The 19568-nt window shown below is 33.5% G+C and overlaps 1 protein-coding gene across 1 annotated transcript in view; it reads left to right on the top strand.

Annotated features, from left to right (window-relative positions):
* Positions 1–13242, top strand: part of LOC124354238 (aldose reductase-related protein 2-like) — a 41538-nt gene extending 28296 nt beyond the window's left edge. The window contains exons 5-8 of the mRNA XM_046804546.1: positions 1962–2165; positions 7161–7414; positions 11176–11335; positions 12914–13242. Coding sequence (XP_046660502.1) covers positions 1962–2165; positions 7161–7414; positions 11176–11335; positions 12914–13060 — 765 coding nt within the window. The 3' untranslated portion in view covers positions 13061–13242. The remainder of the gene's footprint in view (positions 1–1961; positions 2166–7160; positions 7415–11175; positions 11336–12913) is intronic.
* The last annotated feature ends 6326 nt before the right edge of the window (positions 13243–19568 follow it).

Raw genomic sequence — 19568 nt, forward strand, 5'->3', positions numbered from 1 at the left:
ATATTTTCCCAGTGGTTGGAGAAAAACCCCTATCTATGTTTCATATGTGAACTTTCTAAAATGTCTCACTTAAACGAAAGCTAAACAATTATGCTCCTCATACATTACTTCCAACTCAACATTAGAGTTAATGATTACTATGATGCATATTTTCCCAGTAGTTGGAAAAAACCCCTATCTATGTTTCAAATGTGAACTTTGTAAAATGTCTGACTTAAACTAAAGCTAAACAATTATGCTTCTGATACATTACTCCTACCTTAACATTAGGGTTAATGATTGCTATGGTGCATTTTTCCCAGTGGTTGGGTAAAAAACCTTATCTTATACCAAATTTGAACTTTCTAAAATGTCTGACTTAAACGAAAGCTAAGCAATTACGCTTCTCATGCATTAATCACACCTCAACATTAGGGTTAATGATTGATATGGTGCATATTTTCCCAGTGGTTCGAGAACAAACCCTATCTATGTTTCAAATGTGAACTTTCTAAAATGCCTGACTTAAACGAAAGCAAAACAATTACGCTTCTCATGCATTAATCACACCTCAATATTAGGGTTAATGATTGCTATGGTGCATATTTTCCCAGTGGTACGAAAACAAACCCTTTCTAAAGCCAAATTTCAACTTTCTAAAATGTGTCACTTAAACGAAAGCTAAGCAATTACGCTTCTCATGCATTAATCACACCTCAACATTAGGGTTAATGATTGATATGGTGCATATTTTCCCAGTGGTTCGAGAACAAACCCTATCTATGTTTCAAATGTGAACTTTCTAAAATGCCTGACTTAAACGAAAGCAAAACAATTACGCTTCTCATGCATTAATCACACCTCAATATTAGGGTTAATGATTGCTATGGTGCATATTTTCCCAGAGGTACGAAAACAAACCTTATCTATGTTTCAAATATGACATTTCTAAAATGTCTGACTTAAACGAAAGCTAAACAATTACGCTACTCATTCATTTATCAAACCTCAACATTAGGGTTAATGATTGATATGGTGCATATTTTCCCAGTGGTTGGAGAAAACCCCTATCTAAAGCCAAATGTGAACTTTCTAAAATGTCTGATTTAAACGAAAGCTAAACAATTAAGCTTGTATTACATTAATAGCACCTCAACATCAGGGTTAATGATTGCTATGGTGCATATTTTCCTAATGGTACGAAAACAAACACTATTTAAAGCCAATTTTGAACTTTCTAAAATGTCTGACTTAAACGAAATCTAAACAATTACGCTTCTCATCCATTAATCGCACCTCAACATTGGGGTAATGACCGCTTTGGTGCATATTTTCCCAGTGGTTGGAAAAAAACCCCTATCTATGTTTCAATGTGAACTTTCTTAAATGTCTGACTTAAACTAAAGCTAAACAATTATGCTTCTGATACATTACTCCCACCTCAACATTAGGGTTAATGATTGCTATGGTGCATATTTTCCCAGTGGTACGAAAACAAACCCTTTCTATAGCCAAATTCGAACTTTCTAAAATGTCTGACTTAAACGAAAGTTAAAGAATTACGCTTCTCATACATTACTTGAACCTCAACATTTGCTATGGTGCTTATTTTCCCAGTGTTTGGAGAAAAAAACCCTATCTAATACCAAATTTGAGCTTTCTAAAATGTCTGACTTAAACGAAAGCTAATTAATCACGCTTCTCATACATTACTCGCACCTTAACATCAAGGTTAATGATTTCTATGGTGCATATTTTCCCAGTGGTTGGAGAACAAACCCTATCTATGTTTCAAATGTGAACTTTATAAAATGTCTGACTTAAACGAAAGCTAAACAATTACGCCTCTCATACATTACTCCCACCTCAACATCAGGGTTAATGATTGGTATGGTGCATAGTTTCCCTGATAGAACATTCATTAGAGTATAATTGACATTCGTAATATCAGTATATTTATTATTGAACTAACTCTGTTTCAGCTTCCCAACATCGCCATGAAAAAAGAAAAGGTAGGAGAATATCTTCAAAAATCTCTAGATAATCTCAGACTGAAGCAGGTTGACTTGTACCTCATCCAAAATCCTGTGGGATACGAAGAACTCGAGACAAAGGAGCTGTACCCTCGTGATGATAAAGGCGTCATTATACTCGACAAGACCACCAATCTCTGTGAGGTTTGGCAGGTAAATCATTTAAGCCAAAAAAGAGAATATCTTCCGTAACTGTTTCAGGAACAAGATGAATTATTTGTTTTGTTCAAGAGTATGAATTGTTTTGTCGTATTTTATATCTTGTTAGATACGAATTATAATAAATTATCCCTTAGTATACGCGTCGAACACTGGACAAAAACCATTTTAACAAACATTTTAATTTTGTTTTAAATAACTGTGTAGATATAGGTAAGAATATACCTATAAGTAACTAAATATTTCATTTCAAAGTTGATGCTTATACATTAACAAGGAATAAATTTTTTAATTTTTTTTTATTTAACTTGCAAAACTTTGGAAAAAATTTTTTTCTAAATTTAACTTATATACGATATTTGAAAACGATTGTATATGTCTAATTTGTATATAGTTTAATTTGTCTTTTTTGACGGAAACTAGTACATAATATCCGGTTCTGCTGTTAAGTGTCTGAAAACCGATTCTCTGATAACGTATATTGCTAAAAATAACTACTTCTGATAAGCGATTACAGGTTCAGTGGAATAATCCAAATAGTGTTAACGTATTGCTCTAATATTTTATGATGATTGGTATGAGAAAATCAATTCTTGTCGATTTACAACGCTCAAAGTATCGATTGTTCTTGTGAGGCCATTGACAGAATGTATTAACTGTAAACAGATTTATTGTTGACTTTCTTTATTAATGTCGTTGCCTAAGACATTAATCTTATAATACTTGCATCAATACTTGTATAAGTTATCTCTGTTTGTTACAAAGATTTCCCATTCTATATTTATAGAAGTTATTATCTCTGTTTGCTATGGAGTTTCCCATTCATTATATAAGTCATTATCTCTGATCTTTGTGACAGTTCCCATTCTATCCTTACATAAATCGATATTTCCAGTCGTTAAGGCAGTTTTACATTCTACTCTATAATATTCATCGCTGGTGATGCTGCGGGTTACCATTCTATCCTTGCATAAATCGATATTACTAGTCGTTAAGGCAGTTTTTGCATTCTACTCTTTAATAGTCATCCCTAGTGATGCTGCGGGTTACCATTCTATCCTTGCATAAATCGATATTTCTAGTCGTTAAGGCAGTTTTTACATTCTACTCTTTAATAGTCATCCCTAGTGATGCTGCGGGTTACCATTCTATCCTTGCATAAATCGATATTTCTAGTCATTACGGAAGTTTTAATTTTACTCTTTAATAGTCATCCCTAGTGATGCTGCGGGTTACCATTCTATCCTTGCATAAATCGATATTGCTAGTCGTTACGGCAGTTTAAATTCAACTCTTTAATAGTCATCCCTAGTGACGCTGCGTGTTACCATTCTATCCTTGCATAAATCGATATTTCTAGTCGTTAAGGCAGTTTTTACATTCTACTCTTTAATAGTCATCCCTAGTGACGCTGCGGGTTACCATTCCATCCTTGCAAAAATCAGTATTTCTGGTCATTACGGCAGTTTTACATTCTACTCTATAATAGTCATCTCTGGTGACGCTGCGAGTTACCTTTCCATCCTTGCAAAAATCAATATTTCTAGTCATTACGGCAGTTTTACATTCTACTCTATAATAGTCATCCCTAGTTATGCTGCGGGTTACCATTCTATCCTTGCATAAATCGATATTTCTAGTCATTACGGCAGTTTTTACATTCTACTCTATAATAGTCATCTCTAGTGACGCTGCGGGTTACCATTCCATCCTTGCAAAAATCAATATTTCTAGTTATTACGGCAGTTTTAATTCTATTCTTTAATAGACATCCCTAGTGACGCTGCGGGTTTCTATTCTATCCTTGCATAAATCGATATTTCTAGTCGTTAAGGCAGTTTTTACATTCTACTCTTTAATAGTCATCCCTTGTGATGCTGCGGGTTACCATTCCATCCTTGCTAAAATCAATATTTCTAGTCATTACGGCAGTTTTACATTCTACTCTATAATAGTCATCTCAGGTGACGCTGCGAGTTACCATTCCATCCTTGCAAAAATCAATATTTCTAGTCGTTAAGGCAGTTTTTACATTCTACTCTTTAATAGTCATCCCTAGTGATGCTGCGGGTTACCATTCTATCCTTGCATAAGTCGATACTTCTAATCGATCCGACAGTTTTCCTTTCTAGTCTTTAATAGTCATCTCTTGTGACGCTGCGGGTTACCATTCTATCTTTGCATAAATCGATATTTCTAGTCGTTATGGAAGTTTTAATTTTACTCTTTAATAGTCATCCCTAGTGACGCTGCGGGTTACCATTCTATCCTTGCATAAATCAATATTTCTAGTCGTTAAGGCAGTTTTTACATTCTACTCTTTAATAGTCATCCCTAGTGATGCTGCGGGTTTACCATTCTATCCTTGCATAAATCGATATTTCTAGTCATTACGGAAGTTTTAATTTTACTCTTTAATAGTCATCCCTAGTGATGCTGCGGGTTACCATTCTATCCTTGCATAAATCGATATTGCTAGTCGTTACGGCAGTTTAAATTCAACTCTTTAATAGTCATCCCTAGTTGACGCTGCGTGTTACCATTCTATCCTTGCATAAATCGATATTTCTAGTCGTTAAGGCATTTTTTACATTCTACTCTTTAATAGTCATCCCTAGTGACGCTGCGGGTTACCATTCCATCCTTGCAAGAATCAGTATTTCTGGTCATTACGGCAGTTTTACATTCTACTCTATAATAGTCATCTCTGGTGACGCTGCGAGTTACCTTTCCATCCTTGCAAAAATCAATATTTCTAGTCATAATACGGCAGTTTTACATTCTACTCTATAATAGTCATCCCTAGTTATGCTGCGGGTTACCATTCTATCCTTGCATAAATCAATATTTCTAGTTATTACGGCAGTTTTAATTCTATTCTTTAATAGACATCCCTTAGTGACGCTGCGGGTTACTATTCTATCCTTGCATAAATCGATATTTCTAGTCGTTAAGGCAGTTTTTTACATTCTACTCTTTAATAGTCATCCCTTGTGATGCTGCGGGTTACCAATCCATCCTTGCTAAAATCAATATTTCTAGTCATTACGGCATTTTTACAATTCTACTCTATAATAGTCATCTCAGGTGACGCTGCGAGTTACCATTCCATCCTTTGCAAAAATCAATATTTCTAGTCGTTTAAGGCAGTTTTTTACATTCTACTCTTTAATAGTCATCCCTAGTGATGCTGCGGCGTTACCATTCTATCCTTGCATAAGTCGATACTTCTAATCGATCCGACAGTTTTCCTTTCTAGTCTTTAATAGTCATCTCTTGTGACGCTGCGGGGTTACCATTCTATCTTTGCATAAATCGATATTTCTAGTCGTTATGGAAGTTTTAATTTTACTCTTTAATAGGCATCCTAGTGACGCTGCGCGTTACCATTCTATCCTTGCATAAATCAATATTTCTAGTCGTTAAGGCAGTTTTTACATTCTACTCTTTAATAGTCATCCCTAGTGATGCTGCGGGTTACCATTCTATCCTTGCATAAATCGATATTTCTAGTAATTACGGCAGTTTTAATTTTACTCTTTAATATTCATCCCTAGTGATGCTGCTTGTTACCATTCTATCCTTGTAATAAATCGATATTTGTAGTCGTTACGGTAGTTTTAATTTTTACTCTTTAATAGTCATCCCTAGTGACGCTGCGTGCTACCATTCTATCTTGCATAAATCGATATTTCCAGTCGTTAAGGCAGTGTTTATATTATAATACTCTTTAATAGTCATCCCTAGTGATGTTGCGGGTTACCATTCTATCCTTGCAAAAAATCAATATTTCTAGTCGTTAATGCAGTTTTTACATTCTACTCTTTAATAGTCATCCCTAGTGATTCTGCGGGTTACCATTCTATCCTTGCATAAATCGATATTTCTAGTCGTTACGGCAGTTTACATACTACTCGTTAATAGTCATCCCTAGTGGACGCTGCGGGTTACCATTCTATTATTGCATAAATCGATATTTCTAGTCGTTAAGGCAGTTTTTACATTCTACTCTTTAATAGTCATCCCTAGTGACGCTGCGGGTTACCATTCTATCCTTGCATAAATCGATATTTCTAGTCGTTACGGCAGTTTTTACATACTACTCTTTAATAGTCATCCCTAGTGACGCTGCGGGTTACCATTCTATTATTGCATAAATCGATATTTCTAGTCGTTAAGGCAGTTTTTACATTCTACTCTTTAATAGTCATCCCTAGTGATGCTGCGGGTTACCATTCTATCCTTGAATAAATCGATATTTCTAGTTGATGAGGCAGTTTTTACATTCTACTCTTTAATAGTCATCCCTAGTGATGCTGCGCGTTACCATTCTACCCTGGCATAAATCGATACCTCTAATCGGTACGACAGTTTTCCCTTCTAGTCTTTAATAGTCATCCCTGGTGACGCTGCGGTTTTTCATTTGATCCTGCTGGCAATGATAACCTAAGATTTCTTTCTTTTTCAATAAAAACCATTGAATCCATATATTAGTCGTTTGGCAGAGATTTAGTATTTTCAGAGGAAATTATATGAATATGTCTTAGTGAAGCAAAATCACTACCAGAACTGCAGGAACCTTCTGGGATCTGATATTTCGACTATCCATCCCACACGTGGGACTTGGATTGTTGTCAAAAGAGATGAATATTATAGGTACTATTGCCTTTAAAATGCATTCTTCTCTTGCCCCTATTTATGCTAGCAATGAAAAAACCGATAAAGATATTACACAGTGTTCAATCCTCGCCCTCTTATACCAGCTTAGTAAACGTTTCGGCGCTCTGTCTGGTTTTATTAAAACTAACTGCTCATTCTGAATAACGCCCAACAACCCTAATTTTTCACTATCTATAGTATTTCGATTCTTTGACAAACACTTCTCCGTATTTAACATACTTATTTGCAGTATTTTTGCTTTAGAATCCAAATGAGAGTGATATTGTGTATTGTAAATTCCTTTCCAACTAATATTTTGTGGGATCACAGGCAATGGTTGATCAAGTGAAGGCTGGCAAGACCAAGGCTATTGGTATGTGCAACTTCAAAATTGGACAATTGGAGAAGGTAATAGAAAAGACAGGAGTCTATCCAGACAACATTCAGGCCGAGTGCCACCTTTACTTTCAACAACAGGAGCTGCGCAAGTGGGCCCAGGCGAATGGCGTTGTTTTCACCGCCTACGCATGCCTTGGCTCCCCAGCTATGATGAAGGTCTTCCATAACGCTAGAGGAAATGACGAGTAAGTACTGCTCAGTATTCAATAGTGGTGGAATAATTTCTTTAGAATACAAGTACGTATTTTGGATGATACAATGATAGGCCCGAATAATACATGAGTCAAAGAAGAAATAAACTATTAGACCCGTTACGTATACAAACGCATAACGCAGCATATTTTGTATTTTTTGCAGTAAGACTGGTAGAATTTCCAATCTCAAACCACGTAATCTCACACTGGCTTGTGGTACACAATAGGTGCCGTTCAAAGGCCTCTGCAAAGAAACTTCTTCCCGAGTTTTATAATTATCCCGGTAGTAATATTTTTATCGTTGCGAGTTATATGTAGTTTTAATTGTAATAAATATTATTACTTGCCATTATTGGTTTATAAAGAACCCGAAAAAACTATACTCGTATTATTTGAAGAATAGTAATACTCGTAATTTAAAGAATAGAGAAGAAGGAAACAAATCAGGATAGAATTGAATTAATATAAATAAACTGCGTTATATTCACGCTTTTCTGTGCATGCCTTTATGTTTATTTTTAAGTTTTAATATTTGGGATGGTAAGTTATATTATAATCTTTAACCAGTATATTAATTTATATATTATTTAAATATATACCGAGCAGGACGTTTCTGGACATACGTTATAGAAGGATCACGCGCAAATAATATTCCTGCAAATCCTCAGTGCTCTGCCATAGTTGCCGTGGATTGTTCAGTGATTATTATTATATTATTAAATTTAAATAATTATTATTTTAAACCAAGTAGGAGTACGCTACACAACGTCCCCACTTAACAGGTTTCGCTGATGTTTAATGCAAAATGTCAAGTTAATGGCTCATTTCATTATTGAAATGTAGAACGACAGACAATCAATGGCAAAGACATTTTTACAACCCCCCGTGAAATAAAAAAATAAATGTGCGACCCTACTAACCGATAGACTTCAGCGACGATCAGCCAAATTCCATTCTTGGACTTGCGACATTATAGAGCTCGTTCTTGTCTATGTAGAAAAATGAAGTTTCATTCATAATTTCCACTCGACGTATGACATCCTTCACGACATATCTTGCCACATGGTACATTCAAATTTTTGTTTGTTAACTGAGTTGTTCACATCAGTGTTTAAATAGTAAATATCTATACACCAAGTCACCATAAAATGCACTTGGATCCGTTGGTACCATTAAGCTACATGTGTTAATATTGCACATGTTAAAGTCTCTTATAATCATGGTGAGTTTGCTTACAAATTTGTCTATTCTACTATTTTCTCGTTGACATCATGTTTACCCGTAATAACGCTGTAAAACTATTCACTAACGCTCAGCCAAATACCATGGAGTGACATGCACCACGTATTCGGACTCAGTGTTCTTCATAAAGAAATGAAGCTTCATGCTCAGTTTCAAGACAGATAGAGATGTATTTCTCCACCCCCATGAGCTTCGCTAATGCTCGTTAAATAATAGTTTGAGAACTGAGTATTAATTTACGGTCATGATGCCGACGTTATTAATGTACCATTTTCATTTAACTACCATACGTCACGTATCCCTTCGGTTCAACGTAATTGTATACCAAATCAAAATGAACAGTGTTTAGTCATCGAGTAAATTATTAATGTCTTTGCTAAAATCTTGGCATCCAAGCTTGTTCTGCCATGAGACAACTAAGTGTTTACTTGGGTTGTATGCAATGAGTTAGAAGTACTTTTTTAACATTATTTACGTGTATTGTTTTAAAGTCATCGTAAACGACAAGCTGTACGACAGCTATCATAAATTTTACGATTGTTAAGGGGAGTCAAAAATTCAAATTTTAGTTTTTGTTCCGTGGATCTTTAGTTTTAAAATAGGAACAGAATTTTTAAATTCTTATTAGTAGTTTTTATTTTATAAGCATATAAGCAAAGCTGCACAGAATGTTTTGTACGGTTAGTTCAGTATTCACCATACCCTTCTTATCTTTAATTGCAATTCTTGAAAAAAGTGTGTGTTTTTTTAAGTTTTTCTCAGCAAACACAAAAGATATCTGCAACATTATAAAAAACACTTCTTTGCTAGCTGGTCTTTAAAATAAACTAAGCATTTTTTTATTGAATTTCGTAAAAACAAATCAAACACATTTTTTATATAATTTTTAATAATAATAATATTTTAATGTGTAATAATATATATGTAATTTTTTTTTTATTTTGGTAAACCCTCAGTGATTTTGTTGCAATTTAAATAAGAAACACAAGTTTAGAAAAAAGTTATATCTTATAATAGTTCTTGAGAAAAAAGGTCCCTAAGTTGGACAGTTGTTGGTATACGCGAGGCAGGATCGATTAAAGAACTAGGAGAGACAGTTGTAAGTTATTTTTGTATTCTAAAGCGCTTTTCATAATTCATTGTAATACAATGACTGGTGAGGATGTGATGTAACTAACCCTTCAGGAAACTATTTAGAAACACTAATCCTTGAAAGATATCGAAAAATGCGTAAGTATAAAACTTGTTTGAGATTGGTTATGGTTGTGTCTATAAACGGTTTCATTTTTGTGAGTGTTAAAAATAGACCAGTAACAACTTCTTTGAATATTAATTCTGCCACCATATTGAGACGTTTATTGATTGATAAATGGCTAACAAAATAATTGATACATATACTAGGTTTGTACAAGGTTTTGTTTCAATCTGTTTAAAATAACTATTTTTATCGTTCACATTTCCGGAATTTCCGTTATACATTGATTTGATTGTAATAAGCAGATGTCTAGTCAAAAAGTGTTTATTTACGTTTTCTTAGGGGTGGTATAAGTTCAAATGTATTTTGTGTACCTCATAAACATATTAATCTGGTACCCGTTAAAAATTAAGACTGCAATACGTATAAATTATACAATTAATGTGATTTTCTATTTAAATAATTTTGTTTTCAATGTGCTGCCACGATTAAGAATGAATAATTTAAATAATATTTTTGATTATAAACTACGTCAAAATATTTCATTTAGCGATTTAAAAACTCGATTCAAAAATATTGTTCGGTTGAAAGTTTAGATTTGGTATGCTCTTACCATTTACACAACACATGACAAATTTTTAAATTTGGAAATTTGGAATTTAAACTAGACTGTTATTATTTTTGGCGTACTTAAAACATCATTTCCAACCAAAAGAGTTCCCGTACAATTCAATCCAAATTCATTGAATAATTTTCAAATTTCAAAATCCTTTTTCACAGGATGTCCCAGTTTAATAAGGATCTTTGGAATAAACTGCATATACTTAATAATATAGTATAAAACTTGTCAACGATTTGTGAAAACACAATATATCATTTACAATATTAAAACACCTTAAATTTTTCAAACCGCAACCCCTATATTATAACATGTCATTTTAAAGGTAAATTCAAAAGAAACACAATGACATGAAGAAAACATCTCTACGACGTTCCTAGTGAAAGTTATGGGAACTAATTTGCACGTTGCGGTTTATATATATATATATATATATATATATATATATATATATATATATATATATATATATATATAGTGTATATATATATTATATACATAAACTTTTCTTTATCCGTACAACACTAAAACCTAATTTGACTACCAGCACTTTTATTTGGTATTACATAACGTCTGCTACGTTGCTCGTGTCATGCTTTAAGTTGATTCTACTATTGGATGCCACAGCCCCTATGGATCAATAGGTCTGTTTCTGTTCCTTCTGACTTCACTCTGGAACTCTACCGTCTGTTGCAGACTGAGAATGAAGGACCCAATGAAGGACCCCGTGGTGGAGCGCATTGCTATAGCTCGCCAGAAGACCACGGCACAGGTTCTACTGAGACACCTGCTGCAGTTGGGGCTTGCCGTCATCCCGAAGAGCAGCGTTGAGATGCACATGTTGGAAAACATTAATGTAAGTATACTTTCAATTAAACAATACAGTCATCAATGAAAAATTTAATATTACGTGCCCAGTTATTTTTAATCCGTACGAAAATAGTCGGATGACTTCTGAGGTGGTGTTGCAATGCGCCGATGGTCAGCTGTTCCCACCATGGCGTGGCTATGGTAATACATCGTTTGCCATTGAAACGGACCAATAATGTTCCATACAAGTATTGGAGGTAGCAGGTGTCTAGAGGGGAGGTTCAGATGCACCAGCTGTCATTGGGCTATTTTCGTGGAGGCTGCCCTAATGACTGAGTTATAGCTAACGGGGAGAAAAAAATCTTATGTACTCACAGCTTGAGCAATCCAATTTATCCTTAAGCGTGATGCGTTTCGCTCGATCAAACGCACACTCAAATAATAAAAAAAAATTAAAAAAAACACTGTTTAGACCTACCGAAAATACATGACATAAAATAAATTAATTGAAAGTTCGCTTATGAGGGTTGAGAAACCATTTTAATTTTGATGACACGCCTAGGTGAACTTTTAATTAACTTTTGTTATGTCATATGTTTGTGTGTGTAGGTCAACACTGTGTTTTTTTTAATTATTCGATTGTTCGTTTGACAATGCCGTGATCAAGAGAAGCGTGTCAAGCTTGAGGATAAATTGGATTGCTCAAGCTGTAAGTACATAATATAAAATTTATACCGCAATTCCAGGACCAGATTTTAATAAAACTATGAAGGGGAGACACCCTACTATCGTAAATCATCCGTATCTTTTACTTTATCATAAATAATAATGTCTGTGGAAATAAACTTTACATAATTCCTTTGGAAGAACATTCCACAAAACGGAAAGCTACTCTTTCCCTCAGGTTATTTTTTATCTTTAGTGTAAACCAATGCCTGGTACAATGTTGTCAATATTGTGTGGTTTCAAGTTATATACACTGTAAAAAAATCCCTTTACAAGGGTTTAACAACCCCCTTGTTCTTGAGAATAGCTGCTATACTATATTCTAATGTAGATATATTGTAATAGTAGCTCTGTGTAATAGTAGCTCTGTGTAATAGTAGCTCTGTGTAATAGTAGCTCTGTGTAATAGTATCTCTGTGTAATAGTAGCTCTGTGTAATAGTAGACCGTATCACGTAATAAGGCTTCGCTGGGCATTCCTTTCCCATGGATGGTCATGCACCATCAATGAACTCAATTTTGTCTATTTAGAAACGGTTTCCTTCAAAATTTCGTATCTATATCTCAATTCATTCTCAAAATACTCTGCAAGGAGATAGCCAAACGGACAGAGAGAAGTTCTGCCAGCTCCCTGAGTGAGAATCTTGAGGAGGAACGTGCATCATCATCAAACTCGAACTTCACTGTGTATAAATAAAATTTCATACAAAATTTCAGTTATCGCGAAGAGTAATCTTAATGCGCAATAAAACTAGTTTGTAGTTTCAGATAAATACACTACCAGGGGTTTTTGGAATTTTTCAGTTCTCAGAACATAGGTTCCTACTCAGATTATTTTAGCCAGAGTTTCTTTACACTGTTTATTTTGTGTTCAATAAAAATTTGAATTATTTTTTTAGATTTTTGATTTTGATCTAACCGAGGCGGAAATGGCTGAACTAAATGCCCTGGATCTTGGAGAGAGGGGAAGAAAATTCAGCTTGGCCGGGTTCTTCCCGGGTTACGATAAACACCCAGAAAACCCCTACCCAGCGGAGGAGAATTAGACAATTAGGCAGTTAGTTTAGCAGTAGCAGTTTTTAAACTAGTTTTAGCATTTTAACTTTTACCTTCACTTGTTTTAATTACGTGTTCAATGTTGTATGCGACTTTTACATTGTTTTAAATTATGAATAATTGTTCGACGCATGAAATGAAGTTATATGATAAATAAATGACATTTTAATAACGCCTTTATGTTTCATTCAAAAACAACCAACATTCACCATTTTTGTATGAAGTAGGAAATTTAGTTATTAAATTCCTACTGCTAGGACCTGTATACAATAATATAGCATTATTGCGTGGTGAGCATAGTCTTGTAATGATGAGACCTGTTTTATCTGTCTCTGCCCATAAAGGACAAACACAGTTATCATATAGTCCTTTAGTTCTGGTGTTGGTTTTGGAATTTAGCGGAATTAGACTGCAACTGGAATATCTCATCTTAAAAGCTCACTTGTATCGGATAAGTGTATAAGAATATGTGAGCTTGGTTGTATGGGGTTTATTGTTTAATGTTATTTATATCTAACTTTGTATGGCTGAAATTTGACTGATATTGTAAAGCAATATAGTTTATCAAATATAACAAATACATACGTACAGGTTTCAAAATAGTAATAGAAACCTAGTTGTAGTGTGTTAAATTTGAATAAAAGAGGAAATCGATATACAGTTCGTTTATAAATAGCACATTTTGCTACAACAAATAATAATGGAGTAATAAATTTCATGATCTCTCAAAGAAACCCGTACATTTCACGCGTAAACTAATCAACTGATTGTACTGAAACTTTACATGGACATTCTTAGGGTCCGTAAGATGAACATATAGGCTTATTTTTATTTCGAAAATCCCCTGCAGGTCATTGAAGCAGTGAAAATCATATCTGGGTCTCTAATGTTGTAAAGTATTGTTTGAAAGAGCCTGTCAAATGTAATAAACTACTTTGTATAAACATGGTTTTGTGATAGTACAACCATACGTTTATTAATTTAACCACTATTTTCAATTTGTTTATAGTGTATAAATTATACAAGCAGTAACCGTTAGTTTTCATGCCGTATTTACATTTCAGCGATTATACAAGTAATCATTTACCTTATTTTTCATTTTATAAAGAACCAAACACGTAAATAGTGTCATTGTTAACGTACTTTTAACTGTTAAAGTAACTGAAATTTAGATTTGGTGACGAGCTGATGGGCTTGTTCCATGGTTCTAAGACACTTTGTAGGCTACTTAAATTTTCTGATATCTTTCTAATTGGTTTCACCGAATAGTATGTTCATTCAAAATTTAAATTATGTTTTAAACCATGTCCCACTACAAGTTGCTCTGTCCTTTTATGTTTATATGCATACCTGCGCCCTGCCATCCTTGTTCTAAGAGAATTTAATGTTGAGCCAATGTAATCTTGAGTTTTCAAATATACTGTTGGATTTTTGCGTAGAACTACTAGTAAATGTTTTTGAAGTGGAGGACATGTTGCATACTAAACACCTGGGTTTATTGCAAGGATGTGCTCCAACTCTCACGTTTTCTTGTTCTTTGTGCTTAGGTAATTTTTGGTGTACTAAAATATCTTTCAAAACTGGTGGTTTTCTAAATATTATTTTTGGAAAATATTTGAAAATGTTAGTTGAAGCAGAGTTGTCAAATAAACTGTATGATACAAACTGGCATGCCAACTACAAAAAGTTAAAAAAAAGACCAGTAGGGCTTGATTGCATTTAGGATGTCAATTGCAGAGTTCTTCAATGGAGGACTAAGAAGGAAGCGGTCTCTGGAATACGTCGAAATCGATGACCAACCTCCACTTCGGCTCGTGAAGAAAATTAGAAAACCCGTGTCAAAATCTTCTGTGGATTTGCGTTTCGATGGTTACAACCACTGGCCATCAGTGGACCATTTTAAGAACCCACACATGTGTCGCCTAGAAGGGCGCAAATCTAGATCTAGAAAGAGATGCAAATAATGCAGTGTGTATCTTTGTTTATCTAAAATGAAGACGGTTTTGTGAAGTTTCACAATGTTGAAAAGAAACACTAAAAACTTTTTTGACTCAAGAACATTTCAGATTTTTTTATAATGTAATAAGTTAACATTGCTACACTAACCTAATGGTTTTTTTAAGATCTTACTATGTGTAAATAAATCTTCATAAAACTTTCACAATTAATTGTTACAGTTTATTTTTTGGAAGCCTTCAGACCCACGTATCACAATTGTGACACTGGTCCCCCACTCCTACCTAAGGGCAAAAAATTTAAAACAATATTCTTTTATCAATTTAACCTTTAAATATGCTATTTTTGAAAAAAAAATTCAAATTTGCCTGGCTTTGGGTCTGAAAGGGTTATAAAGTCCAGGGTGGTATTTTGTTAAAAACTTTGGATCACTATTATTGTCAAATTTAGTTTTATTTGTTCCAATTGATAGTGATTTAGTGTTCAGTTTGTTGTTTAGATAATAATAATAATAAATCTTTATTGTGTTCACAATTCAAGCAAATTGTATACAATCGTCAATATACATGTATTAAAATGAATTAAACTAATTAAAATAAATCAATTATTTAAATGCAAGTCAATTCAGTCATTAAAAAGTTTTCAGCTATGCTGATTACAATTTAGAACAGAACTAAAGGACTAGCCAATTTATTTCAATTAACTTCAAATTTAATCCCAGCGGCTCACCATAAACTCTTCAACAGAGTAGAACACCCTCGACACCAATAGGTTTCTCAATCGAGCTTTGAATTTTTTAGGATCATTTAAATTTTTTATCTCATTATAGATGTTTGCAAGGATAACAACTCTTTTAGAAAACGCTGATTATACGTTATCAATATATTGTGCTAAGTGATATTTTTCACTGCATACATTTCTTAATCAAGAAACAGGAAAAAATCAACTAGAACAAAAAAATACTAAGAATGAAGTAAATTACTATATCCGTAAATATACACTTTTTCGTGTATTTTTGTATCGTGGCAACAAGGCAAACTCGACATTGGCGTAGGAAATATAATTCACTCGTACCAGCAGTAGTACACACGTGCAACGCCTACTAAATTGCGTGCTAAACGCGGGTAACTGCTAGCAGTGCAGATATATAACACAAAGTACTCTCACTTTTACTATACATTTAAAAACAGTCATGAAACCTATCTTAGTTGTCTTTTGACAGAAGTAGGATTCTCAGATCTGTGTATGTACGATCTTGTATATAAAGAAAAGAGCAAAATTAACCATGGGACAAAATTAAAGATCAGAGTAAATTACAATATCCATAAACATAGACTTTTAACACATTTTCTTGATCATGGCAAGAAGATTAACTTAACATTTGCGTCAGAAATATAATTCACTGGGACCAGAGTTGCTCATACACATGCAAAACCTACGAAATTGCTTGCGAAACCGCCGGTAACTGCTAGTATAATATGTTTTATTATAATTTTAAATGATTTTGATTTTTGTTTAGTATGAATTAGTAAAGGAAGATGACGATGCTTTTATTCATATAGGCCTATATTTAAAAAATTCAAAAAAATGTATAAGGTGTAATAAATTATTTTCTAGGTTGGACCAAATAATCATATCTTAGAAACCTTGTAAGTAACTATCATCATGTATTGGTACAAAAAAATAAACATGGTCAAACAACATGCACGATTTTAAATGCTATTTAAGTATAATAGCATTTACTATCTTTTATGTTTTGACACGTTCTATTACAAAATTAATAATGACTTTAGTTTACATTCATTAAATTTGTATAAGTGGCAATAGTATGATGATTTAATTTCAATAAACATTGAATCACAAAAAGTACTTACTCCGCCGGGACTCGAACCCGGATCTCTCACAATGTGCTTGCTGAACCCGGAACAAGCACTTTTTGGCATTCAATGCTTATTGAAATTAAAACTAATAATGAGTAATATACAATCTCTTATAGTTTTTTTCTATTAAGTGCCAATATCTTTATACCATCCAAGTATAATTTAACATTTAAAAATATATAAAACTTCCCAAAATGACATAAATCTTTATTTACAGTAGAAATTTTTATGAACAAACGTTTTAAATTTTTGTTGGATATGCAAAAGAAGATATTATTTTATAGGTATTTATGTTTTATAGCTTTTGTCAATGTCATTTTCATGTTATAAAACGGTAAAGTAACTTTCATAAGAAACAATTTCTAACTTTCATAAAGGTATTATATATATATATATATATATATATATATATATATATATATATATATATATTATTTATTTATATATCTTCAATAAAAATAGAAAAATATATTATATGCAACGGCATATAATACCTTTATGAAAGTTAGAAATTGTTTCTTATGAAAGTTACTTTACCGTTTTATAACATGAAAATGACATTGACAAAAGCTATAAAACATAAATACCTATAAAATAATATCTTCTTTTGCATATCCAACAAAAATTTAAAACGTTTGTTCCACGAACATTTCAAGACCAAAATTAGCCAAATCGGTTCAGCCGTTCTCGAGTTTTTAGCGAGACTAACGAACGGAAATTAATTTTTATTTATATATATATATATATATATATATATATATATATATATATATATATATATATAGATTTTTTTACCTACTGTATATCTCTTGAAAATGTCTTAAGACGAAATATAGAGAATTTTTATGTTCTTTTCTTCTATATTTTTCTTCAGGTATTATGTGCCGTTGCAAATGCAGAAAATGTGGAAAAAATTACAATTTTGCCGGCCATTTACATTGGAAGCCCGCGCCACATGCACGAATACGCGCAAGATGCGATGTCGTATGTTAGAAAATATGGTCGTCCAGACCTATTTATTACATTCACCTGTAACCCACAATGGATGGAAATTAAGAAAGAATTGCTACACGGCCAAACACCAATTGATAGGCATGACATCACTGCCAGAGTGTTTAAGCAAAAATTAAAATCTTTAACGAATTTCATTATAAAGCATCGTGTGTATGGCCAAGTACGTTGTTGGATGTACTCTGTTGAGTGGCAAAAGCGTGGTCTGCCACATGCGCACATATTAGTTTGTTTAGTTGATAAATTAAGGCCAGAAGACATTGATTCCATAATTTCAGCCGAGATTCCCGATGAAACACTTGACCCAAAATTGCATGCAGTAGTAAGTAAACATATGATACATGGACCTTGCGGAGTTTTCAACAACTCCCCCTGTATGGTCAACGGCAATTGTTCTAAGCGATACCCTACAGCATTGATTGCTGAAACCATCTCGGGAAATGATGGTTACCCGTTGTATCGTCGGCAATCAGTTGAGGACGGTGGGCGATCTGTAATTGTGAAGATAAAAGGACAAAATTTTGATGTAGATAATCGTTGGATTGTGCCGTACTCGCAAATATTGTCCAAAACTTTTGAAAGTCACATCAATGTGGAATTTTGTAACTCTGTCAAATTGATAAAGTACATATGTAAATATGTTAACAAAGGTAGCGACATGGCCAAGAGGTAAGTGAAACGAAGTTCACCGAGTCAGCTAGTATATATATATATATATATATATATATATATATATATATATATATATATATATATATATACAGTGAATATTGAATAAACGCTTTCCGAAGCATTTTAACATCACTATATTTTAGGTGGTTACATAGTGATATATTACGTAAATTGATGTTAGCTTAATAATGTAGCCTACTGATATAACTTTGCTAACATACAGTGAACATTGATCATCACTGAACGGACGCTTTCCGGAACAATCTAACGTCGCTATATTTTAGATGTGTTACATAGTTATATTTTACGTAAATTGATGTCAGCTTAATAATGTAGCCTATTGATAGAAATTTGCTATATAACACACAGTGAACATCATTGAACAGACGCGTTGCAGAGCAATCTAACGTCACTATATATCTCTAGTGGTTACATAGTGATATATTAAATAGATGTCAGCTCAACATTGTTGGCTAATGATAGTACAGGGTTTTCATAAATGAATGGTGCAATTTTGAATGCTTATAAACAATTTGCTATGCAAGGTAGAAAAATATGGTTGGCACCTCTGAATTCTTTAGCTCAATTAGTTTTATTGCTCTAATGTCAATATGGTGTATTTTCAACAAGATGGTGCGCCACCCCATTATAAGGACTTTGTTCGTGATGCTTTGAATGACAAGTTGGGACAAAGATGGATATGTCGAGGTGGCCCAATAGCATGGCCTCCTAGAAGCCCGGATTTGACTCCATGCGATTTTTTGTGTGGGGATACGTGAAAATATTGTTTATTCTCAGAAGATCCGTGATTTAGCTCATTTAAAGGAGAGGATTTATGAGGCAGTATCATCGGTTACAAGAGACATGCTCCACAGTGTATGGGCCGAGATCGACCATAGATTAGATGTCTGCAGAGCTATCGGTGGTGGAAACATTGAAATGTACTAAATGTATCAGTATAAAATTGTTTTTAACGAGG

Source organism: Homalodisca vitripennis, chromosome 2 (genome assembly GCF_021130785.1).
Source record: "Homalodisca vitripennis isolate AUS2020 chromosome 2, UT_GWSS_2.1, whole genome shotgun sequence".
Taxonomy (NCBI): Eukaryota; Metazoa; Arthropoda; class Insecta; order Hemiptera; family Cicadellidae; genus Homalodisca; species Homalodisca vitripennis.